The 25,798-nt window shown below is 37.4% G+C and overlaps 4 protein-coding genes across 5 annotated transcripts; 2 read left to right on the top strand and 2 right to left on the bottom strand.

The window, feature by feature from the left end:
* Positions 1-819: 819 nt before the first annotated feature.
* LOC135637825 (ras-related protein RABH1b-like) lies at positions 820-5,563 on the top strand. The gene is made up of 6 exons (XM_065150641.1): positions 820-1,028; positions 2,964-3,034; positions 3,579-3,667; positions 3,906-4,017; positions 4,629-4,719; positions 5,231-5,563. The coding sequence occupies exons 1-6, from the start codon at positions 912-914 to the stop codon at positions 5,375-5,377; spliced, it is 627 nt and encodes a 208-aa protein (XP_065006713.1). The 5' UTR covers positions 820-911; the 3' UTR covers positions 5,378-5,563.
* A 288-nt stretch (positions 5,564-5,851) lies between these two features.
* Positions 5,852-6,850, bottom strand: LOC103973166 (uncharacterized). The gene has a single exon (XM_009387661.3). The coding sequence runs from the start codon at positions 6,661-6,663 to the stop codon at positions 6,028-6,030; it is 636 nt and encodes a 211-aa protein (XP_009385936.2). The 5' UTR covers positions 6,664-6,850; the 3' UTR covers positions 5,852-6,027.
* A 4,437-nt stretch (positions 6,851-11,287) lies between these two features.
* On the top strand, positions 11,288-12,586 carry LOC135637828 (expansin-like B1). Its single transcript, XM_065150645.1, has 5 exons — positions 11,288-11,463; positions 11,540-11,646; positions 11,721-11,902; positions 12,014-12,143; positions 12,213-12,586. The coding sequence occupies exons 1-5, from the start codon at positions 11,319-11,321 to the stop codon at positions 12,411-12,413; spliced, it is 765 nt and encodes a 254-aa protein (XP_065006717.1). The 5' UTR covers positions 11,288-11,318; the 3' UTR covers positions 12,414-12,586.
* A 225-nt stretch (positions 12,587-12,811) lies between these two features.
* On the bottom strand, positions 12,812-23,149 carry LOC103973165 (phosphatidylinositol N-acetylglucosaminyltransferase subunit P). Of its 2 annotated transcripts, none has more exons than XM_009387659.3 (4): positions 22,840-23,149; positions 22,671-22,743; positions 13,679-13,797; positions 12,812-13,239 (listed from the first exon to the last, which is right to left on the bottom strand). In XM_009387659.3, exons 1-4 carry the CDS (start codon positions 23,051-23,053, stop codon positions 13,127-13,129), a joined length of 519 nt encoding a protein of 172 aa, XP_009385934.2. In that variant the 5' UTR covers positions 23,054-23,149; the 3' UTR covers positions 12,812-13,126. The 2 variants fall into 2 exon arrangements, with proteins under 2 accessions (XP_009385934.2, XP_065007522.1); XM_065151450.1 differs by having other exon boundaries at positions 13,679-13,756; positions 22,675-22,743.
* Between the last annotated feature and the right edge of the window lie 2,649 nt (positions 23,150-25,798).

The raw sequence follows: 25,798 nt of genomic DNA, 5'->3' as shown, positions 1-25,798 counted from the left end.
TAATTTTTCATCCTAACACCAACAAGACGCATTCCCAATAAAAACCTCTTTGATTAAGTCAGTATTGGATTTGTAAGATTCAAATAAAAATATAGAGATTAAGATTTTTATGACATGCCGGGGGAACCATTGAGGAACAAAAAGTAAAGATTGAGATTCATCGAATATTATGGTTATAAAGCAAAGACTTGCTTTAACACCGAGGACGGCTAGCTAACATCTCCTCCAAATAAATTATCTTGTTGGTATCGAGTCGTCATCCTTATCAACGTTAACTTAATGAATCTCTTTTTATAATTTAAATTTAATTTTATAATATTTAATTTTACTTTTATAAAAAAAACAAATAATTAAGGTGAAATTTGGGTTTAGAAGCACATGATATATCGAAGTCATACATTCAAAAATATATAAGTTTTTAAACCTTCAATTTTGATAAGTCAGATTTGGTACGCTACCATTCAATCAATGGTTAAAGTGTGAAAAATATATGGAATGGTGCTTTGAACCTTCAATATTAGGTAAATGAATATGATGGTTTTATTAAATAATTTTTAGTGATACTCAGAATATTTGAAAGATCTAAGCTAAGATTAGTACACTGAATCATAATATTTTGTTTTTCTATAATTGAATGGTTTTGTTTGATTGGAAAAATTATTCCTATGACCGAACCGAAAGGTTTCACGGTTTGCTTTGATCGATTTGGGAAATCGATTTGTTGCCTCCACCGAATCAGACGGTGTACACCACCTTGAGGTGGATCCAACGGCTTCCACAGGAGGCCGGAGAGCTGCCTCTGTTCAGGCACTTGAACCTGTTCCAACGGAACAGCAAGCAGGAGCCACTTCATCTCTCTCTCTCTCTCTCTTCGCACTCTTTTCGCCTTCGGATCTGTTGCTAGGATCAACATGGCCCCGGTGTCGGCGCTCGCCAAGTACAAGCTGGTATTCCTGGGGGATCAGTCGGTGGGGAAGACGAGCATCATCACCAGATTCATGTACGATAAGTTCGACAACACCTATCAGGTTGATCTCGGCTCTTATTCGTTCTTGTTTGGTGTACCTATCAGTTCATCCTGGTTCTTATCTATTCTTTTGGTGCAAAAAAACTCCGAGATCAGGCTTTCGAGTGATCTTCAGTAAACCCCGTTTCCTGTGCTTCCATACACGGTCGATTAGGTTTGCCTTACTTGTGGTAATCATGGATCGAGAACGATCTGTGCTTCTTTTGATTGTACAGTTCTGAATTAACTTATATTCGAATAGGATCGAGATCGGTCTGTCGTAATATAGGGTGTTGATGATGAATTATTCTTTTGACTATCTTCCGGTGGTTTTTAACTCGATTGAATTCTTTTGGTGGAGAAGACCGATTTCGGCAGAAGCTCTAAGGAGCACCGCTGTATCCATTTATGTTTCTGAGAATTTGCATTGATCAGTTAAACGAGCAGTATTTTTTTCTTTGTATAATTACGATAATAATTTTGGATTTAGAGAAGTGCAGACGTAATGCTTGCCGAGAATTTTACTTCTGTTCTATGTCAAGTAAAACAATTGTTAATCATTGATCGTGGATTATTATCTTGCTAGTTCTGGGTTCTAGGATGTTTGCCCCTATTGCATATTATTATCTGCTATACAAAAGGCAGATGAGAAATATTGGAAACTATACTTGGATGCAAATGCCTTCAAAAAATAATTTAGAATTGCAGGGGAACAAGTCTGTACTATTACAACTGAGAATTAGATTCAGAAACAAATATGCGCCAACTGGTTACGTTGAGAAAAATAAGAGTTTTGTGCATGGTTTCTTTTAGGTACAATCACAGTGATAGACTGCATTTTTAAGTAATCACAGAGAAACATAGAAGAAAATGATGAATTAGAGAACACAATTGATGGGATGAGAGCGAGAAGTGGGAGAACAGAGATACGAGGGCTTCTGGTTCCTTAATTAAGTCACACATGAAAGTCATGTATAAAATCACACCAGTTTGACTTTCCCTAGCTGTGTATATGAAAGGTAAATCATTGACAGTAGCACCCGCATATTACCTTGCTAAAAGAGTCCACTCGTAGCTTCTTCTTGTTACAAGTTGGTTTTCTTTGTAGTAATAGGCCTATCCTTAGTTGGTGATGCTTCTTTTCTACATCTTTCTTTCAAAATTTGTCTTGTTGACTCATCTTACTGCCACAAACAGATAATATTAACATACTAGCCAGATTTACAAACCTGCTTTCCTCTATAAGTATTTGGTTCAAGATGCACGTTAGATGTGGTAAATAGGGTTAAAGTTGTTGTGTCTATGTTAAAGGGGTTCTAACCTCCTCATCTTTGTGTTTTTTTTTTTTTCTCAAAAGGAAACTTTATAATTGAATTATGAGAAGCTTGTTATCCATCATTTTCATTATTTTGTTCCTCTGCGATGCTTACATGTATGTGTGCACAAAGATTCCTTCTTCAGCAAGAATCAATAATAGGTGGTCATGTATAAACTTTAACACTTCTAGATTTCCCCCTCAATGCACAATAGCCATTAATTTTAATTCACATATCATGACGTATTCTGAAACAAATTTGCTTTACACAATTTGTTAATTATAAATTCTCTTGTGTCTTAACTCTGTAAGTCATATGCACACTCTATTTCTGGGGAATTAAACCTGTATGATTTTTTTGAATGATAAGATGTTTTCAAATTTTCAATGATGTTCCCTTGGCAATCACTTGCTTCTACAAGTTAATCACTTAATTATTCAACCTTTGGTAACACAATTGATTGCGTACTTCTTGTTCTTTATTTTACTTACTCGCATGGTAAACAGAATTAATTTTTCTATTGCTCACAATAGACTAACTAATATATCATTGAAATTTTGCCTAAGCAGGTTCAAGTTAGTGTTTATATTCTCCTTTTGATTTTTTTCCTGTCATCCCTGAAGCATTAATATGATGAACAGGCTACGATTGGGATAGATTTTCTATCGAAGACTATGTACCTTGAAGATCGAACAGTCAGACTGCAGCTCTGGTAGTAATTTCATCACTGCTACATTTTTAATTCTATGCTTTTGTCCTTGCACAATGTCCATTTACTGCTTCCATACCACAATGCTTGACACAAATGTTTAATCTTTTTAGATTCATTATTTTACATTACTGTTCCGACATTGCAACTTGACATGGGAAGCTAGATGTTTGTTGCATTGGTTGTAGAAAATAAATGTTTTACTTATTTTTCATTTTTTTCTGAAGTGAAATTAAACTGTTACTAGATCTACCATTATTAACAAACCTTCTGATTTATTATCATATCTTAGAATCCGAATTTCAAGGCAAGTAATTATGGTCTGGAAGCAGCACAAAAAGGACCATATTCTAGTGGGAAAATACATCTTAAATTTAGACTCATTGATATGAGGCAATTCCTAGGACATGTACTAGAAACTTTGCTCTTTAAAATAAATTCTTCAGAATTTTCCTTTTTTACTAAAGGATTTTCTCTTTACAAGGTCCATGTTTTTCTTTCTTTCCTCTTTTCATAGTTCTTATATCTCACTTCTAATCATACTTAGGGACACAGCTGGACAGGAAAGATTTAGGAGCCTTATCCCAAGTTATATTCGGGACTCCTCGGTTGCAGTCATTGTATATGATGTAGCAAGTATGCTTCTTTGGTAACTCTTGCTTGGTATTCTGTAAATCTAGATTGTGCATTTATATTGTTCAAAGGACTTGACTAATTATTTACCCCCTATTTTTATTCTGATAACTGATCAATTAGTATGTAGTCATAATCCAGATTCATATACTATTGATCTTGTTATCCTGTTAGTTTATATAATTCTGATACTATATTGGTTGGAGGATCTTTAATTTATTACTTCTTATTTGCATTGTAGGTAGACAATCCTTCTTGAATACTTCAAAATGGATTGAAGAGGTTCGTACAGAGAGGGGAAGTGATGTTATCATTGTCCTTGTTGGAAACAAAACCGACCTTGTTGACAAGAGGTGATTCCCTTGCCTTCCCACCTCCTTATGGTTATCTATGATTTGAGTGCCTTTCTAAAGACAGGTTGTAAAGCAAATGTCCAATGTATGACCAATACATGATCATAATAATTGGTCAAATCCATATACAACATAACGGTAAGACCATTGATCAATAGTAAGCGTGATACAATATGCAATCATCACAAATTAAGAAAAAACCTCTCATGAGAATGAAACTATGAAAATATGGTATGGACAGTTATATTTTTAGCATCAGAAGTCAAACACCACCTTCAGTTCTTTGACCATCAATAGAAACGGACAGATTTTATAATAATAAGTACTAATGTGAATAACCAATGGTAAAAAATTGAACATCATATAGAATTGTACAATTGACTAGAAGCCATTGGCTATTTCTATTCTCATCTTATTATCAATAGAAGCTGGTTCTGTCTGAAACTAGTTTAAAACATGAAACAAGTTTGCTTTTGAAACTTTTCTCATTCTTTATGAGCTTTTTTTAAAAACATTTTCTGTATGCTTGCTTGAGTTTTCAGTCTTATTAATTGATTTGTAAATTCTGGTTTTTATAATAGAACTTGTATATTTTTCTTATTGCGGGTCAGGCAAGTTCCAATAGAGGAAGGAGAAGCTAAAGCACAGGAACTTGGTGTCATGTTTATTGAAACAAGCGCAAAAGCTGGCTTCAATATAAAGGTACATGTTTTTACTTGAAAAAAAATTATCTTTCTTTCTCCATGACAAGAAATGTGAAAAAATAAATTTCAAAATGACAAAATTTATTTGCTAAAGCAAAGTGGTGTCCAAAAAACGATAAGCCTGCAGAGGCATTGGATTGTGTGGTTGAATGTTATGGTTTCCTTGTCTACAAAGATTCATTTTCTGAGGTGTAAAACAACCACCTCCTCGAAGCATTTCAGATAAGAGTACTTGTGAGAGAGATGTTAAGCCAAACAGGATGTCATCATTTCATACCCAATCGGATTGAGGCCATAACAGTGTGAGAGATTACTTGGTAAACCAGCAGGATCACTTAGTCAATTACATGACAAGCTACTGAATCCATTTACCTTTTAAGTTTTCCTTGTTTTTTTGTTTAGTTCATATTTCTCTGTGGTTTTTGGTTTTTAGTTCTTTCAACCTATCTATCTATCTACCTATCATTCACTATCAAAGGGATTACTAACATCTGCCTCGGTCTCTTCAGGCTCTTTTCCGAAAGATCGCTGCTGCTCTTCCAGGGATGGAGAATCTTTCTTCGGCAAAGCAGGAAGACATGGTGGATGTAAACTTGAGGTCATCAAATGCGAATTCATCCCAATCACAGTCCCAGTCTGGTGGTTGTAAGTGTTGAGTTCATCCATAATTGTTTAGGTTGCTATTGAGGTGTTGTATTTTACTGAGCTTTCTATCAACTCATAAACTGCATCAGCCTACATAGGAAAGGATGTTTTGATGAGAGAGATATGCATGAACTAGTCTCTATGTTTGTTATATCTGGTTCTAGGTGTATACATTTGCGAGAAGATGCTTTGCTCGAGTCTAAAACTAGAATCAGTTAAATAATTGGATTGGGATGAAGGATTAATGCAGGAAAGAAGACGGGATAACCTCTACAGTATTCATTCACGTGGAGTTGGCGTTTGTGAGGTATCCTTTTAATGTGTCAAACACTTCTCTTTCGGTCTGTGCTTAGCTTTTTCTTTTACCTTATTAATTAGTTTTGCTACTACTAAAGAAATTGACCTTTGGAATAAGCATTTCTTTCTGTGAACTTTTCTGACAAGCGAGAGCGAGAAAACTGATTATCAAAACAAAAGAGAAGAAATGCATCCCAAAGGAATTCATCAAATTTTATTTGAGCTAAATTTCACACAGAATTACAAGGATTTATTTTTTTTTAATTTTCTGGCGCAGATGCACGAAATTTATTTTAATTCTATTTTTCCCGGAATTAATGACGCAACGGGGAGTAAAAGGCGACGGTTGACGGGCGCAAAACCGTTACCTAACGGTGACGAATGCGGCCAGCTTCCGCGGCGGATCCGCGTACAGCAACGGGCCGCCGGTGGACGCACGTCGGCGGTGGTGCGGGCCTAGCTCGGAGAACCCGATCTCCTCCATCCGGGACCGCCGCCGGGAGTAGCTCGCGATCATCAGCGGGCTGAAGCACGTGGCGAACCTTGTCAGATCGTCGCGGTCGCGGTGGTTGTGCTCCCCCGTTGGCTCCCTCATCGGTTGCCGCTTCCGATGCCACGACCGGCACGGAGACTTGGCATCGTACCGGAACTCAGGATCCGGGTCCCGGCCCGGCCATGCGGCGGCGTCTTCCGGGGAGTACACGCTCGACATGTTCTTCTTCCGGCGGCCACGGAGGAGCGCAGAGAGCCAAGACCTCGATTTCTGGGGCGTCCTGTCACGGTCGCCGGGTCCGTGGCAGCCGAAGAGGGCGGAGACCACGGAAGAGTACCGCCGAGAACCGGAGGGGGAGACGGAGCGGGGGAATTTGAAGGGAAGAGGCGACGGGTGCTCCGGAGAGGAGGCCGCCTGCGCGGGGGCGGTGATGGCGAGGAGGCGCTCGCGAAGGCAGGAGGCGCAGACGCCCACACCGGCCTCGAAGGGGTGCCTCTCGCACTTCATCTTCCACTCGTCTCACCACTAAAGAAGAAGATGAAGATATGGAAAAGGTTGGATCTGTTCGAATGGACGTTTCACGAGTTCTTTTCTGCTGCTACGCTGATTGGATTCTAGCAGCAAACGCCATTATTAATTGACTGACTCTTCCCGGGGAAGACGAAGCTTATTTTGATTAGAAGCTTCTCAGACCACGATAAAGAAAACGTACCACAGGGGATGTCGACCATAAGCCTTCACATCAAGCAAATAACGTGGAACTTACGGGTCGATATTTGATTGACTTTTGGGCATGCGTGTGGTCAGGTAACACAAGTCAAAGTCTGTGAAGTCATTTAGAAGCTTCGTCAAACAACAATCTCAGAACTGCATTGCAGGCGAAACCAGATTAGCTCTGGTCCTTTACCAACGTAATTCCATCGGCTCTGGAGTTCTTCGACTAAGTCACGATGAAATTAAAATATCTCGAGAGTAGTCTACAAGGCAGACGATAGCTTTCACAATAACTTCATCTCTTGTGGTTCGTCAGTAACGGCACGTACTGTCACAGACTTACTTCGACGACCGACCGACCGACCGAGGGAGAAGAGGGAGACTTCCGTGCAATGCGTTTGCATGATTCCAACGCCAATGTCGTATTAGTCGACGGCAGGCTTCACACTTATGTTGGTTGTGGGACTCTTTTTCTTTTTTGTTTTTCTTGTGTGTGCATATCTCACATCCATTGATGCGTCTGCACTGACCAGCTACCTTCCGGAAGCCCTTTCTTCCATCACCTTCAGCAACAGCAGCATAATAATAATGTTAATAACTAAGTTCAAATTAGAAGACTCCATGTTGTGTATATGATTAATCTTGATTAAAATTGATCTATACCTAAAGAGATTCGGAGCATATTTGGTCCAATGTTCGAGCTATAACAAGTCTAGTCTAGTTTAGCTAGATTTACTCCAAAATTACACTAGGGATATGTAGAGAGAGAGAGAGAGAGAGAGAGAGAGAGAGCCCAAGTGACATACCTAAAACCTTTTACAATAGATCTCAATAACAAGTCTTTCAAGAGAGAAATAAGTTATCCTTAAGGGGTTGTAATTCAATAATTACTACTTGATCAAGAGAATTTTTCTTGAATTCCATAAAAAAATATTTGTGTATCCCATTTTTATACGTTGAAGGTTTGTCAAACAAAATCCTTAAACTTCTGTATATGAACAAATATTAACATGCCATAACACGTAGCGAAATTAAATAGAATCATAATTAAATATAACATCAAGATTTACATGGAAAACCCCTCCAACGTGAACGGTAAAAATCACGAGGCAAACTAGAGATAATGAACATATAAATCTTAGTATTTTGCCCAAAACCCTAGCAACAATCACAAGAGAATAAATGACATATAAGGATTACGTCATTCTCCTCAAGTAATTAGAGCAAGAATCTACTGTAGATCTGATCAATACTGCTTGGATGATTGAGAATAGCCTCTCTACGTTATCTTCTTCCCTTTCCTTCTCTTATTTTTCTATATTTTTCTCCTAATTTTTGGAATGACATAGCTGTAGTAAAATCTACCTCGTTGCTATAATTTCTCTCTCCCAAAAATCGTAACCATCACACCTTCCTAATTTGATCTAGGGTTAAGTAAAAAAGGGATGAACCGTGAGCTGTTAAAGCCCACTATGGGCTGAATTCATGAGCTATCAGTTCAACAAAATATTCCTTCAATGAGTTTGAAATGAAAATATACATATAGAAACTCTTTATCTAGTTTTTATTTCATAGCAATTGTCAGTTAAAGAATATTAAATTCTCGAACGGAGGAATATTACTTTTAGATGAGATATTAACATGAAATATCTAGTTGGCATCCACTTTTCAATCTCGTGCTGCTTTGACTTGATTCTATAAGTTAAGTTTCTATGACTATATTTTCTTAGGGGTCTTTATATCAGAATTGTTACATACACCTTTATTATATTTTTTTAAATAGTCATATTTAATTTGCTTCTTCTTAGATTATGAAGCTTCTTCGCACCAAAGATAATGCTAAGCCAAGAGGAAATGGTGATAGGTAACTGAACCTTTTCTTTAGTTCACCCTCTCAAGACGTAGACTATAGAGCTTACTTTCCCTTCTCCCTCCTTGTTATTTGTCCTCTTTTTATCTTTTTTCTTTCCTTAGTTATTTTTTTTCATGTTTCACGCTAATAAAAATTAAATTAAAAAAAATAATATCAAATGATTGGAAGTCTTTTCAGCATGAATATGGTGGACAGAAAGAAATCTCCTCGTTTAATTCTAAACGCATCAGAGTTTTATTTTTCATATATGAAACCCAAAAATCCTGATATGATGATCCATCCTTCAGATAATATATCTAAATAGTCTCGAAACTAAGGAGTGGACTTGGTCATGAACTGTCTTTGGGTAGACTGTCTATAGATTTCAATGCATGGTTGATAATAAAGCTACAAAAAAAAAAAAAAAAGAGAGAGAGAGAGAGAGAGAAATCCATTTATTTCATAGGCTAGTGAGACTACTCTCATAAAGTCTATTATTAATATTTTTCCTATTCACTCAGTTGATATTTGTTAGGATGAATGACAAAGTACTTAATAATATCAAAGTTCATAATTCTATTGCCTTAACCGAGTAGACAATTGAAGTTAACAATTTCATCAACATCCAAATTTTATCTAATGCTAATGAGCTTATATCATATCCATCTAAGCTTATATCATATCATATCTATCAAATTTTATGTAATCAGTTTTAAACACATCCCTATCAATCTAATAGGTTAGCTCATAATCTACCAATTTTAGTAGACTTCACAAGTTTACATCTACACGCCTGAGGAGATAAAAGTTCACTTGCGAAGATGTATTCCATCTAATGTGTGTTATCCACACAGCAATAATAATAACAAAATCCTAAATCCCAACATCTAATATGTGTTACCCACTTACCATTACAAAGAACACAAGAAACATATAATTTGAAAGAACCGAGTGTGTTCACCTAATTGAATCATGTGTGCTTATACTAGTGAAGATCTCATAAATGTAGTGATCTTAACCAGAAACCAATATTTAATATGAGCCCAACTGATAATTAGTCTTTCTTATGGGCTTCATCAATCACCCTAATGAAGCAATTCTACAACAAGAAATGCATAGGCTGTTCGAGGAGGGCTTCCACTATGTTTTGTCAAGCAGATGCTGTTCTGAGGGATAGCATGCAACAGTACTACTCGTGACAATTCACTGGCTTTTTGGGAGGACAGAGCAGCAGAATCTTCAGCCTCGCCTTTCCTTGTATGACTTCTCATGGCTTTTCTTGCGTTGTTGCTTTTGTTTGTGTACAATTGTATGATAATGTGCTACTGTTTTGTGATTCCCTCCAAAGAAGCAGCAGTGGTGAACTTGCACTTATTATTATGGGGAATCGTACTTTATTTTTGTTTAGCTCTCTCCTCTTCTCTTTCTAGAATTTTATTTGAGTTATAGATAGTTTCTGTGCCATGGTTTCCAATTCTTCGCTCTCCTACACTTAGTATGCATGTGGAGTTGGGGGATCAAATTCTCGTTTCTCATTCCTCTTTTCAGGTGTAATAAATATCCCGATGAAGGAAATTTTGAATCACAGATCTATTATTATTATTATTATTATTATTATTATTATTATTATTATTATTATTAAATTAATAGTCTCGTTAACATCAAAAGTCGTACAGATGAGAAGATGGCTTCAGTGCCTGCTTGTAGATGACAGATCCTAAAGATGGCAAGTCTGATGTCTCAAGCTTCTGTGGCGGAGATGGATCGTAAACCTTATCATGCTATCTTAATGTCATAGTTGATGTGATGACATGACTCACGGTCTTCATCCAACTCCTGTGGCCTCCACTGCAACCCCACAGCCTTGGTGTATGCTTGCCTAACTATATTGAACGTATGGTAACTTGGACATTTGATTTGAAAGCATTAATGGTCTGTGTGCACAGTAGATCAAGGATGGCTACATGAGCAGAGGGACCATTTACCATTAGGTGGCACTCACCTACTCCATGCAACTTGCGATCGAGATAGAAAGGAAGAATGCAAATGTCATGTGATGACACAGACTTCCAAGTGCACTTCCTCTTGGTTTCCTCGACGGCAGCGGACTCAGAGTTTCCAGGTAATCTCAAGCACTAGTGGGGATGCCGTGAAGATTTGGGTTGTGGGAGATGCAGAATTCCTAAAGTCAATCTACCAACTCTTCTTCTTCTATCAGGATGGATATTGTTCAACCTGCAGTTGGTACAAGAGCACTAAGCCTTCTTCAACCATCATGCTCTGGTAAAGCCACCACCCTGGACTTCCATCTCAGTGCAGCCTCTTCTTCTCCCGACTCACTCTGTGCCATGAATCTTCCTGTCGAAGTTATGTTTTCAAGGTTAACCAGTGAGTTGTTTTGCATTTCATGATACTTGGCATTATTAGATCCTAGTTGGTGATTGCAATGTCAATGATGGGAAGCATTCCAAATCTCAAAGAATGTCAACACCTAAAGTTGTTCCAATCCAGATTGGTGTCTGCCATGCCCACTATAAATACTCCAACGTGAGCTCCCCTTGCCCACCATCTCTTCTTCTTGCTTCCTCTTCATCCAATGGCTCTCTCCGCTCACAAACTTCTGCTTCTCCTCTTACCTTTGCTTCTCTGCCAGTCTAAGGCCAAGGGGGATACCTGCAGTGGCTGCTTTACCCATTCAAGTGCAGCTTACTACCCTAACTCTGACAAAGAAGGGACAGAGAGTAAGTTGCGGACACATGCATGAAACATGAAACCTTGTTTTGCTCTCCCCTTACCTTTTGTCCATGAAACCTTCAGCTGGTGCATGCGAGTATGGCACGTTCGGAGCGACGCTCAACGGCGGGGACGTCTCGGCAGCGTCGAACCTGTACAGGAATGGCGTGGGTTGCGGTGCATGCTATCAGGTCTTCTTCTTCTTCTTCTTCTTCTTCCGCCATTGCTTCGCTTGTCACGTCACTCACTTGCAGTACCTCGTCAGGTGCGATGCACGGATACCAAGTACTGCTCGACCGACGGCGTCACGATCGTCATCACGGACTCGGGAGCAAGTGGCAACACCGACTTCATTCTCAGCCAGCACGCCTTCGCTCGCATGGGTCAGAATGCTGATGCAGGTGCTTCCCTTCTATCTCTCGGTGCGGTCGGCATCGAATACCGCAGGTGCGTGTTCATCTTCAGCTGATTTCAGTACTACGGCAGCATGATATATAGTCAGATAGTGTGAAGAACATGAAGACACTCGTCATGTTCATGCTGTGACTGGCACCTCAGGGTATCATGCAGCTATCCAAACAAGAACATCACCTTCAAGATTGACCAGAGCAGCAACCTCTACTACTTTGCCTTCCAGATATGGTATCAGCAAGGGAACAAGGATATTACTGCTGTTCAGCTGTGTGAGGTACTACAGCCTGATGGCTTTGTTAGATACTTAATGATTTACCTATTGACTTTGGATTTACTACTGCAGACCGAGAACTTAACCTGTAAGTTGTTGGAGAGGAGCCACGGAGCAGTGTGGGCGGTAGCATCTCCACCGAGAGGGCCTCTCTCTGTGAGGATGCTGTTGAGTGGAGGCGATGATGGAGATGAGACATGGGTGGTGCCTCCCAATAACATACCTCAGAACTGGACTGCAGGAGACATATATGACTCTGGAATACAAGTGTAGTAGTAGAAAGATGCTTATGATAGATTTGTAACATTGAGACAGTGGTCACGAGGTTTTTATTGTTCTTCCCAACTATTTTTACTAAATTAGAATAAACAGAATTATTGCTCAATAAGATTCAGTGTATTTGTTCAGTTCAGAGAGATAAATTTGAGAATTACTTGGGTTTCTTATGATAATGTTTTCGGTGGACACCAGGAAATGCTTAAACCTCCCATTGATACAAGATCAAGCTATAATAACCTTGTCTTCCTCGATGAAATACTACTCTATTAATTGGAAACTTGAACCATGGAGACGGGAAAATACTAGAGATTTTACATCTAGAATTTTTAAGACATCCATCCATATGCTTGAGAAATGAAATTGACATTAAGTTCCCATTCACAGGTCAAACAAGAACCAAACTCGAGCATTTTCATTAAGTTCACATTCGCAGGTCAAACAAGAAGCAAGCCATGCCTGCTTTTGGTTGAATGAAATATCAACTCACAGATGGTACCTTTTCACTCCAAAATTTCCAATATGAAGTTGAAATCCTTCAGAGGAAACAAAAGAAAAGGTAGATCGTATTATGTAGTCAGCATCAGCTTTCTCTTTCACACATGGAGATGGCAATCAATTTAACCACCATTTTGATGCAGACAAGTTGCTCAATTCGAGTTGGTGCCTGACAGTTCCCTTCTTTTCGTCTTGTGTGTATGCTTCGATTTTCATCCAAACATAATATTATTTATCTGTTCTACACCGATATCAGAAATAGGCTCGATAGGTCGTTCCTCTCCGCCCAAAGATGTTGCTGTAGAGCGTTCTCTGCTATATTCATCTGTAAACCAAAATGCACTAATAAGAGTTCACAAGAAATGTACTTTTCATGTATGCAAAAGCCAGATAACTAATATGTAAATTCCAAAGTTCACATACGGCATGAAGATTATATAAATCTTGGTTAAAGTTAACAGTTTTCAGGTTCTGCCATCAATTATTCAGGAAAATTAAATTATGTAAACCTTTTCTATACAAGAAATAGGGTCCAAATGAATTATTTCCAATCTTACATCAACCAGAAGAAATATATATAGAGTTTTATTTAACACTGATATTTCTACCAAGAATATGCCTGCCCAATAAGAATTAGATATTCAAGACTAGAAAAAACGTTGCATGAGTGACCTGAACAAGAACAGAAAAAATCATATAGACTCGAGTTATTAATCAAATGAAATTGGTAACATAGACTACCGTTAACGAAGCAAGACACTTACCAAACATTATGTTAAACGAAGTTGGAGGAGGAGTCACCATGAAGTTTAAACCAAGGTAAGAAACCATCGCCAAGACCACTGTTACAATAAGAAAAGATGGAATTGCTATTGCCCAGTACCTGATTGTAAATTCAATTAAACAAACTGGCATCAACCTCCATCATCAAGAGTACATCTCAATACTAACATGACTATTACATACAAATGAAAAATGGCTAGCATGGTAGACTAACTGAAAAGATAAGCCTCTCCTCAGAGTTCAAGCATATTATGGTTTATTTACATCATCATATATTCATTATTTGATCAGAGAAATGAATTTCTGGAATAGTATCTGGTCACAACTACAGTAGAAACAGATCCTCTGACAAGTAAAGCATCTAGTGAACAAACACGCCCCTATAAGTTATTTCATCGACCCATACTTACTGTCATTTATAATTAATAATAACAAGATAGTACAGTTAATTAGAATAATAAAAACATGACCGTGGGTTACACCAAGCTCAAAATTTACTTAGACCTTATGCTGGACGTAATTAACTTCAATTACATGTCATGATAATTTGGCAAACTAATTAAGCCACCTCACGTATATATTACAAGTCTACATAATCAAATAGAATCCCTCAAGAATGACAATAATTTATTTACATAGTGGCTCCAATTAGATCAAAGTTGATCCTTATACCAGATGAGACCATTCTATGCTAAATATCAATGAGAAAGTAACAAAAAATCCTCCATGAGTTCAAGTTGAGTCAAAGGGTATAAATGATCATGAACACTTTCTTTCTTTTTGCTTGTTGCTTGTGCAAGATAAATCTTGGTCTTGTCAGTTTGGCAGTCCTCCTTGTTGACATGTGGAGATTATTTCCTCTTTTGTGAGGAAATTACTTTCCTGATTTTGAAAAAATTATTTTCCTGATTTCAAGGAGATTATCTTCCCGATTCAGTAAATATTAGTTTCCTATTTTTTCATGAAATTAGTTTCCTGATTTTGTATGATTTAGTTTCTTAATTCATCAAATTTGTACCCCTAAAAATTCGGTAAGGCTCTCTTAATCGAAATATCAACAAGTATTTCTTTCTACACTCATCACTTGGGGGAAAAGTATATTACTATACTTAAAAAGGCAACAAATTTTCAAGAACAAGCTAGAGAAATAATTGAAAGAAAAGGGGAAATTTTAAGTAACCTCTATAACTTATGCACTTCTTTAGGACCTTTTGATGCATCCTTTGAGGTTTCAATTTAAGAAAGTTAGAAAGTTCAGTTTCTACATGTTCACATTATCTAGAGAATATTGAAAGCTAAATATTTAATGATGAGATCTGAAATATTATCATCTTTACCATTAGGGCTGTAGAAACGAAAACAAAATACCAATATGACTACAATTTGTTGAATCTTGGATTTTGATAATGAAACCAATTCATAATGTTTATGATTTGATCTGCATTTTGAGTGATGCAGGAAGCTTCGATCAGGAAGAGACAATTAAAGCAGGAAGAATTATGTTGGGCCGGAGTATAACATGTCAGAAGATTAGACGTCGAGTCGGAGGATCGGACGTATCGGCAGAAGGCTTCGGGTCATGGGTTCGGGCATCGGGCCAAGAAGAGCGGAAATTGCGCCAAGGAAATCGGTGTTGTGGAGGTCAACTGGCCGATTGGGCAATAGGTCGCAAGAGAGGATGATGCGCCGAAAATTCAGACGAAGTGTCGATGAACCAATGACATGTCGGACAACATTTGATTCAAGCTTTGTAATAATTGTCTAGATCGAAGTAGGTTTTAAATGTGCAGGATTAATTACGATAACGATCAAGGAATAAAACAAAATGAAGTCCCGGAGTCAAGAACGAGATTTCGTCGGGAGTTCGAGAGTTTGTCGGAAGTCCGAACATTCGTCGGAAGTTCTGCTAGAACTGACTGAAAAGTCCAAGAGCTTGCCAAAGAAGCTCGTCGGAACTCGCCAAGAAGATCGTCGTGAAGTCCAAGAGCTTGCCGGGAGTCCGCTGGAACATTGCCGAGAGATCATCGAAAGTTTGCCGGAAGCTCGCCGAAAGAAACCTAGACTTATCGGACTTATTTAGCTTAGTGTATGCCTTAAAATTCGTAGTTAGCACATAATTGGGTTGAATTGGGCCAACTCAATTAGGGGCCAATTGGGCCCAAGTTTGAGCTGTGTTAGGCCAAGTGAAAAAGACCCAAACAGTGACCCAATAGGTGTAACCGTTGTGGCACAATCTCCGAGACTATGTCAGGCGGTGGTACTGCCCAAACATAGTCTCCGAGAGACTGTCAAGCGGTGGTACCGCCCAGTGGTAGGGTGTCAGGCAGTGGTACTGCCCAGTGTCAGTGCTGCAGGCGGTGGTACCGCCAGGACCCGGAAAACCCGGGATGTGACACTTTTAAGCTTCAAGTTTGAATCCACTTGAGGCCTATAAATACTCCTCTCATCCTTGGTTAACTTATACAACTGAGAGCAAAAAAGAAAAAAAAACGCTGTTGTAATCTTGTGTGAACTCCTCTTAAACTCTAAGTGTTCATGAAGTTTAAGAGAGGAGGTTGTGGGGGTGTAAAGGTTCTCTCCTGAGCTTGCAAAAGGAGAATAAAGTTGTAAGAAGGTGGTTGGTCTTCGCCTATTGAAGGAAGACTGTTAGTGGATGCCGGTGGCTTCGACGGAAGAGGAATCGAGAGTGAATGTAGGTCACGACGACCAAACCACTTTAAAATCTGATTTACATTTCTGCTTTGCTATTTACATTTATTGAAACTGTCATACTTCCTTATTACTTTAGCTGCACACTCTCACGAACGTGTTTCAAGTTAACATCTTTTCCGAAATCGGTTTTAATCGAATGAACGATTTTCAAACCGACGTTTTTATCTGCTGCACTAATCCCCCCCCCCTCTTAGTGCGACTCGAACCTAACAATTGGTATCAGAGCCATGTTTTTTCTCATTTGATTTAACACCCAAGAGAAATGACTCTTTTTGGCTTTCAAGAGGGACTTTCTATCATTCGTCCTCCTATGTTCAATGGGGTGAACTACACATATTGGAAAACTCGAATGAGAGTTTTCTTGCTTTCTATTGATTTAAATTTATGGAATATGATCGAAAACAGATTTCAAAGGTCTTCTCTTCCAATGAACGATTGGAATGATTTGGAGAAGAAGACTTTTTTTTAAAATGCTAAAGCTATGAATGCTCTATTTTGCGCCTTAGACAAAAATGAATTCAATCGGGTTTCTACTTACGAAACGACTTTTGACATTTGGCACACACTTGAAATCACACACGAATGCACTAGTAGAGTTAAAGACTCTAAAATAAATATTTTTATACGTGATTTTGAATTATTTCGTATGGAACCAAACAAGACTATTGGAGACATGTACATCCGTTTTACGGATGTCGTCAATAGTCTAAAAGCTCTTAGTAAAAGTTTTTCGAATCTTAAACTTGTTACGATCACTTTCTAAAATTTAGGATTCGAAAGTAACGACAATACAAAAATCAAAGGACTTGAACTATTTTCTGATTGAAGAACTTATTGGGTCCTTAATGACCTATGAAATGATTTATGTGACATTTGACGAACTTGAGAACAACCTTCGAAAGAACATGAAGGATTTGACACTTAGAACAAATGAAGACCACTCGAGCGAAAGCACAAGTGATGATGACTTTGAACTCTTAACTATAAAGCTTAAAAAATTCTTAAAACAAGAATCAAAAACCAAAAATGAACCTAAAAAGAAGAAGCTACAAAAAAAGAAGAAAACACTCAAGGTGGCTTGGGACGAATCAAGTTCATCCGAAGATGAAGAAAAAACCAACAAAGGCGAGGTGGCAAACTACGCTTTAACGGCTTTCGACAACGAGGTAATCAAGATCCCTTTGCTTTATTTTGAAATTACTTGATGCATTTCATGAGTTGTTTTTAAATTAGTTTAGAAAAAATTATATGTAAATTATTAATAAAATAAAAAATAATAAAAAATTAGGATAATGCTAGTAATTTTAAAAATGATAATGACAATTGTATGTTTTATAAAAATACAACAAAATGTTAAATATAAATCTAATGCTTGTACACCTAATAAGATTAATCTTATGTATGTTTTCAAGAAGCAATAGTGTGTATCATGTTCATTTCCGTATTGCTTTTCGATTTTGATTAAAGATGCCTTATTTTCAATGAAACTATGCTTGATGTTTTAATGAAAATGTTAAGAGGTTTGATATCATGCTTAATGAGTTTATAGTTTGAAATTGTGCATGTTATACCTTGAAAACTTAAAACCATGTTTTAGTATCATGCCCAAAGTAATAATGCATAATGATCATGCTTAATGAGTTTATATTTCGAAATTATGCATGATGATTCTTGTAATTTATGGCTTATCGATCTTTGCCGTAACGAAAGTTGCTTTTTCGATTTTAAACATGATGCATGTTTTGATTTGACATAAATGATAAAGGCATGCTTGTATGAAATAAAAAGGAAATACAATTTTCTTGAAAACTTCTCAATCCCTATCTTATTGAGTTTTCAAAAAGAGATTGATGAATCTATTTGTATGAATCTCTTGGACTATGAAAATGATTTTGATGATTGAATATTTTATATGCATGAATTGAGATCTTGTTCTCCTACGATTCTTTTTTATATTCACTAAAAAAGAGACTTATTCTAATAAATCATGATATGCTACTTGACATCTTGATAATTTCTAACTTGAGTTTTGTTATGTATTATTCCCCTCTTCTTCCTTCTTATTTACAATGAAAAAGGGGAGAAAGAAAATCACTAGCATTTCAAGAGATCGATAAATCACTTCATTTTATTTTGAATCTCTTGAAAGGGACTTGGTTGATTTGACAAATTGAATGAGTTGAAAATAATAATGAATGTTTTGAAAATAAATGATTATATCATGTTTGATGATTTTACATTTTAAAATTATGCATGATGAGTTGAAGTGATGTTGGTTTAAAAATATTTATTCAAATGCATGAATCGATAATCTTTTTGTCAAATGAATTATGATTTTTCTTGTGAATTCTTGAAATTATAACTTGAGTCTTATTTTTGAATCAAGATCGTTTCCTATCATGCTTTTTATTTACAAATGAAGAAATTTGTCAAAAATAATATATGGTCTTTTGACATTCATAACTTGATTCATCATCTTTGTTATTTATCTTTGTCATGATTTGAAGATTGAAGTAAAGAGAAATGAATTGCACTATTGTATTGTTATTCCCCTCTTTTTGCCAATAACAAAGGGGGAGAAAGAATTGCTAACGTGCACATCACGAAAAGAGGCAAACCGGCTAGCTTGCTCATCTTAAAAGAGAAGCAAGAAGTGCTATCTTGCAAATCTCAAGAGAAGCAATGTTTGCTAAGCTACACATTTCAAGAAGATGTAAAAAAGATGTAAAATTTTGCTAACTTTCATATGTGTAAAATTTACTAGCTTGCATTCTCTAAATAGATATAAATTTGCTAGCTTGCATGTTCTAATATGATATAACACTTGCTAAATTTACTAGCTTATAAATTGCAAGGAGAAAAACTTGCAAGGAAGCAAAATTGCTAGCATGCACTTCTCAAAAGAGAAGAAAGAAAACTACTAGCTTGCATGATGATAAAACTTGAGATTATTTTTATAATGCAATGATTTAAAATTACATATCTAAAACTTGATAGTTGCACTTCTCCTTTTTGTTGATGACAAAGGGGGAGAAGATATGATGATATGAGAATCATATATGGTAGGATGTAATATACTTTGATATTTTGATATCATGATGATTTGAAATATTTATAATGATGCATGCAAAACTTATGATAAGCATGCAATGCAATGATATGCATATAATGTGTTGTATATATTCATGATGAAATATTGCTTTGATTTGAATTCAAGGTTCTATCGATATGGCATATTGATAGGGGGAGTTAAGGTTAACTCCGTCATCAATTGGTTGTCATCATAAAAAAGGGGAGCTTGTTAAATCTCGGATTTTGATGATGAAACCAATTGATAGTGTTTATGATTTGATCTGCGTTTTGAGTGACGCAAAAAGCTTCGATCAGAGAGAGACAATTAAAGCAGGAAGCAAGGTCTGCCATACCGAAGCGTACCGCTCGTACCGGGCGGTACGTACCGGTCCGACAGGTTGCCGGTACGTGGATCGCCAAGTACCGCTATAGTGCTACAGTATGAAAAAAAAAATATAAAATTGTTCAGTACACCAGGGTGTATCGCTCGGTACGCCCTGATGTACTGCCCGGTACAATGGTACCGTACCGTATCGAGCTCGGGTCGAAACGCCGGTATGGTACGGTACGACGAACCTTGGCAGGAAGAATCATGTTGGGCCGAAGTAGAACATGTCAGAAGATTGGACGTCGAGCCGAATGATAGGTTGACGTATCGGTAGAAGACTTCGGGCCATAGGTTCGGGCATCGGGCCAAGAAGAGCAGAAATTGTGCCAAGAAAATCGAAGTTATGGAGGTCAACTGGCCAATTAGGCAATAGGCCACAAAAGAGGACGATGCGCCGAAGAATCGGACGAAGCGTCCATGAACCAATGACATACTAGACAACATTTGATTCAAGCTTTGCAATAATTGTCTAGATCGAAGTAGGTTTTAAGTGTGTAGGATTAACTACGATAGCGATCAAGGCATAAAGCAAAATGAAATCCCGGAGTCAAGAACGAAATTTCGTTAGGAGTTCAAGAGTTCGTCGGAAGTCCGGACATTCGTCGGAAGTTCTGTCAGAATTGACCGAAAAGTTCAAGAGCTTGCCAAAGAAGCTCGTCGAAACTCACCAAGAAGATCGTCATGAAGTCCAGGAGCTTGTCAGGAGTCCGCTGGAATATTGACGAGAGATCGTCGGAAGTTCGCCGGAAGCTCGCCGAAAGAAACCTAGACTTACCGAACTTATTTAACTTAGTGTATGCCTTAAAATTCGTAGTTAGCATATAATTGGGTTGAATTGGGCCAACTTAATTATAGGCTAATTGAGCCCAAGTTTCGGCTGTGTTGGACCAAGTGAAAAGGCCCAAACAGTGACCTAACAGGTGGAACCATCATGACACAATCTTCGAGACTGTGTCAAGCGATGGTACCGCCTAGTGGCAGGGTGTCAAGCGGTGGTACCGCCAGACTAGGCAGTGGTACCGCTCAATGTCAGTGTTGCAGGCGGTGGTACCGCCCAACACAGGCGGTGGTATCGCCAGAACCCGAAAAACCCAGGATGAGACACCTTTAGGCTCCAAGTTTGAATCTACTTAAAGCCTATAAATATCCCTCATCCCTAGTTAACTTACACAATTGAGAGCAAAAAATAAAAGAAAACGCTATTGTAATCTTGTGTGAACTCCTCTCAAACTCTAAGTGTTCGTGAAGTTTAAGAGAGGAGATTGTGAGGGTGTAAAGGTTCTCTCCTAAGCCTGCAAAAGGAGAATAGAGTTGTAAGAAGGTGGTTGGTCTTTGCCTATTGAAGGAAGACCGTTAGTGGATGCCAGTGGCCTCGACAGAAGAGGAATCGGGAGTGGATGTAGATCACGACAGCCGAACTACTATAAAATCTGGTTTGCATTTCTGCTTTGCTATTTACATTTATTGCAAACCACCATACTTCCTCATTACTTTAGCTGCACACTCTTCCAAACGTGTTTCAAGTCAACATCTTTTCCAAAATCGGTTTTAATCGAACGAAAGATTTTCAAACCGATGGTTTTATCCGCTGCACTAATTCACCCCCCCACCCCCTCTTAGTGTGACTCGAACCTAACGTAATTAATGTAAATTCTTTCAAAGCCAACATGCTAATTTTAGCTACTTTTGATACCTCCCAGAACTAAAAACTTATAAGCTATCTGAAGGTATACTCTGTGATGATAAACTCATTTCTATAAAGAGTCATAAGGAAGAGTATCTGTTTCAATCCAAAACTTCAAGCCACAGAAAAATGCATCTCTATCAGCAATTTAGCATGAGATCAGGAGATATCAGTACTGCTTTATCTATTACCAAAAAAATGCAAAGCAAGCATGACAAAGAGCCAAATCATAGTATTTTAATACTGAAAGACCTTGCCTATTTTTTAAAAAAGATACAACTATATTTACTGCAATATGTGGAAAGAAGTGAATCATATTGATTTATTATATATCAGTGTGAAAAATCTGTCAGGAAGGCAGGAATCAAACCCTAATGAAAGAAAGTTTTGAGCTTCTAATGTCTAAAAGACATTTTCAATTACTCACAGCTTTATTAGAAAATACTGACAGCTTTATTTATTTAATACATTTAGGAAAGCAGAATCATTGTCTGCAAGCTTAACCATCAAGATACCTATGTTAATACATCCAAACAAAATGCACCTTGATGCGATATCATGATCCCTCATACAGAATGTGACACCAACCTCCGATTGTAGTTCCAACATCAATGAAACAACAAAAATAAATAGATCAGTGTGAAAAAGTTGTCAGGAAGGCAGGAACCAAACCCTAACGAAAGAAAGATTCGAGCTTCTAATGTCTAAAAGACATTTTCAATGACTCACAGCTTTATTTCTTTAATACATTTAGGCAAGCAAAATCATTGTCTGCAAGCTTAACCATCAAGATACTTAGTACATCCGAACAAAATGCACCTTGATGCGATATCACGATCCCTCGTACAGAATGTGACACCAACCTTCGATTGTAGTTCCGACATTGATGAAACAACAAAAATAAATAGATCACTGAGGATACACTATATCTTCCTATTTCCGAGAAGGCAAAAAGCCACAAAATATCAAAATATCAATCTTGGGATAATTGACTAACATATTTCGTTGGGGCATTTTTACAAGCATCAATCAGGTTATAAGCATTAGTATGGACTCATGATCAGGAATCAAATCGTATTAAAGAAACAAGACAAGCATACAATCAAAACTCACTTACTTACTAGGATAGTAGGTGATGCCCAAATAATGCAACCACGGCTCAGGAGTGTACGCCCACACTATAAAGATCACTACATCAAGAAAATGAGGCAACGAAACACACACAAGTTGTTTGTCAGGCAAAATGATCCACTTTGGACAATCGGGTGCAGTGAGAGGACAAACACCTGCTGCAATGACGGTGGTGATGCAGCCGACGAAACCGTAGACCTCGGAAGGCTTCGGCCCATGCTCCTCGGCGAACGCCGCAGCGGCGGAGGCGGCGGTCTTCTCGTCGGGATCGGGAATGGGATGTTTCTGCCTCCTCTCTCTGAGTAGGCTCAGCGTTCGCCTCGGGCTGCTCACAACCAGCGAGGTCGGTGATGGTGGCGTCTCCTCCATCTTTTTCCCTCTCAAGAACAACGGATTCTTCGAGCGTTGCCGAAAGAAAGTATCAACCCTGTGAAACGCGAACCCGTTGGCTCAGAGAGCGCGATTCCCCCGTTAGGGATTCCTAATACATCTGGTAATTTTACACACACATCCTGGCATTTTAAAAATAATGTATTTGTCCTTACAAATGTGTTTTCTAATTGTTATAATGCCAACTGTGTTGAGGAATCAACACACAAAAGTAATTAGGGCAATTTATCAAACAGTGTCCTCACCATTCGTTTTTGTATGGGATGGCTTGAAGCTTTTCCTTTTCATAAATATTCATTTTTCTTTTATTTTTAACTTTTTTTAAGTCGATTTAGACTAATAAATTATTTCAAATCAACCCTCCTCCTCACACTCCATCTTCTCACTCTTCACATTCTCTCCCTTCATACTCTCCTCATCCGACTTCGCCTTCCACTCCGCCACATTGGCCTCCTCCCCTTGTTCTCCTCCTATTTTCCTGTTACTCATCATCTATCGCTGGCTTCCTCCTCCCCTCCCCTCCTCTAGTATCTCCTCCTCCTCCTCCTCCTCCTCCTCATAGTCTATATCGAAAAAGTCTATTATACTTAAGTTACACTCAAATTATACTTATTTATAAATTTATTAAAAAAATATATTATTTTTTTTATATAAAATTATCTTAAATTTATTATAAAGGGAAAAATAATACAAGTTTTGTTAGAATCATATTCTAATAGAATTATCAAAGTTTTGATAATTGATCATCCTAAAATTATCTAAAAATAAAAAAGTACTATTTCTAAAATAAGGTAGTTGATCGAATTAGTTCAATTTCAAGTATAAGTAGGTTAATAAAAGAAATAGGAAATAAAAAATCTTATGATTAGTTTTATTGAATAATTTAGGATAATTTTATATAAAAATTGATATATTTATAGGATAAAAATTAAACATTTAGTTTTATGATGAATTTAGAATAATTTTATATAAAATTAATATTTTTTTAATATATTCTATGAATGTGTGTAATTAGAGTGTAATAATTTTTTGGATAATTTTAGATAAATTTATACAAAAATAATATATTTTTAGAATAGCTTAATTTTTAAATTTTATGATAAATTTAGAATTATTTTATATAAAATTATTATATTTTTTATATATTATATGAATGAGTATAATTTGAGTGTAATATGATTATAATTCAAGTTCAATAACTTTTTTGAGTAAACTGTAGGGAGAAGAAGATATGGGAGAAAATAGAGATAAAATGGGAGGTGAAGTGAGAGAAGATAAAAAAGGAGCAAACTATGAGAAGACCAACGAGTAGTTGGTGAACCAAACCAAACCAAATCACGTTGATAAAGAAAAATATATTTCAATGTAATTTAATATAAAGAGTGAGGACGTTTTTGTCTAAGTTTTAAAAAAATAAATATTGGTAAAATATGTTAAATCTCATATTTTGATGATGAAATTAATTAATAAATTAATGATCTAATCCATATATTGAGAAAAGTGATGCAGAACTAATTACAATCGTGAAAAGGCAAAAAAATTAAAATAAAATTGAATGTTGGGCCGGAGTTAAAGATCGACTATCGGCTCGAAAGAATCGAGGGATGTGCCGAAGGTTCGAATGATGCGTCAGAAGCTCGCTGGGAGTTTGTCGGAAGTTCCTCGAAAGATTGCCAAAAGATCGTCGGGAGTGCGCCGAAAGTTTCACCAGAAGTTCGGATGAACAATTAATGTGTTGGACAACTAGGATTGCTTGCATTATAATTGTTTAGCCTTAATTATCGTAGTTACCCTGTCAGGCGGTGGTATCACTAGAGCCCAATCTTCAAGGCTTTGTCAAGCGATTATACTGCCCAGACTGTTAGGATTGAGTCGACACTAAGAGAAGGGGGGTGAATTAGTGCAGCGGATAAAAATCACGTTGATTTAAAAATTCTTCATACGATGAAAAACCGTTTCGGAAAGATATTAACTTGAAAGTGTAGGAAGGATGTACAGCAAAAGTAACGAGGAAATAAAGTAATTTGTAATAAATATAAACATCAAAACAGAAATACAAACCGTTTTATAGTGGTTCGGTCATCGTGACCTACATCTACTCCATTGATTCCTCTTCCGTCGAGGCCATCGACATCTACTAACAATCTTCCTTCAATGGGCGAAGATCAATTATCCTTTTACACCCTTCTTCTTTTTTTTATAGGTTTAGGAGATAATCTTTTCACTCCCACTTTCTCCTCTCTTAAATTATACTAATACTTAGAACTTTTACAGGAGTTCTCATAAGATTAAAATAATATTTTTCTTCTTTTTTGCTCTCAATTCTTATGTATGTTAACCAGGGATGAGAGGGATATTTATAGGCCTTAAGTGCATTCGCACTTAAGGCCTAAAAGTATCTCATCCCAAGTTTTTCGGATCCTGACGGTACCACCGCTTGTAGCATTGACACCGGACGGTACTACCACCCAATCTAGTGGTACCACCGCTTGGCACCCTGCCACTGGGCGGTACCACCTCCCAGTCTGGCTGTACCACCACTTGACAGTCTCTTGGAAACTGTATTTGGGCGGTACTACTACCTGACACAGTCTCGGAGACTATGCCACGACAATTTCACCTATTGGGTCACTATTTGGGCCTTTTCACTTGGCCCAACACAACCCAAACTTGGGCTCAATTGGCCCATAATTGAGTTAGCCTAATTCTAACCTAATTATGTGC

Source organism: Musa acuminata, chromosome BXJ3-5, assembly GCF_036884655.1.
Source record: "Musa acuminata AAA Group cultivar baxijiao chromosome BXJ3-5, Cavendish_Baxijiao_AAA, whole genome shotgun sequence".
NCBI lineage: Eukaryota > Viridiplantae > Streptophyta > Magnoliopsida > Zingiberales > Musaceae > Musa > Musa acuminata.
Note: the sequence above shows the minus strand (reverse complement) of the source record. Positions and strands in the feature narration are given on the sequence as shown.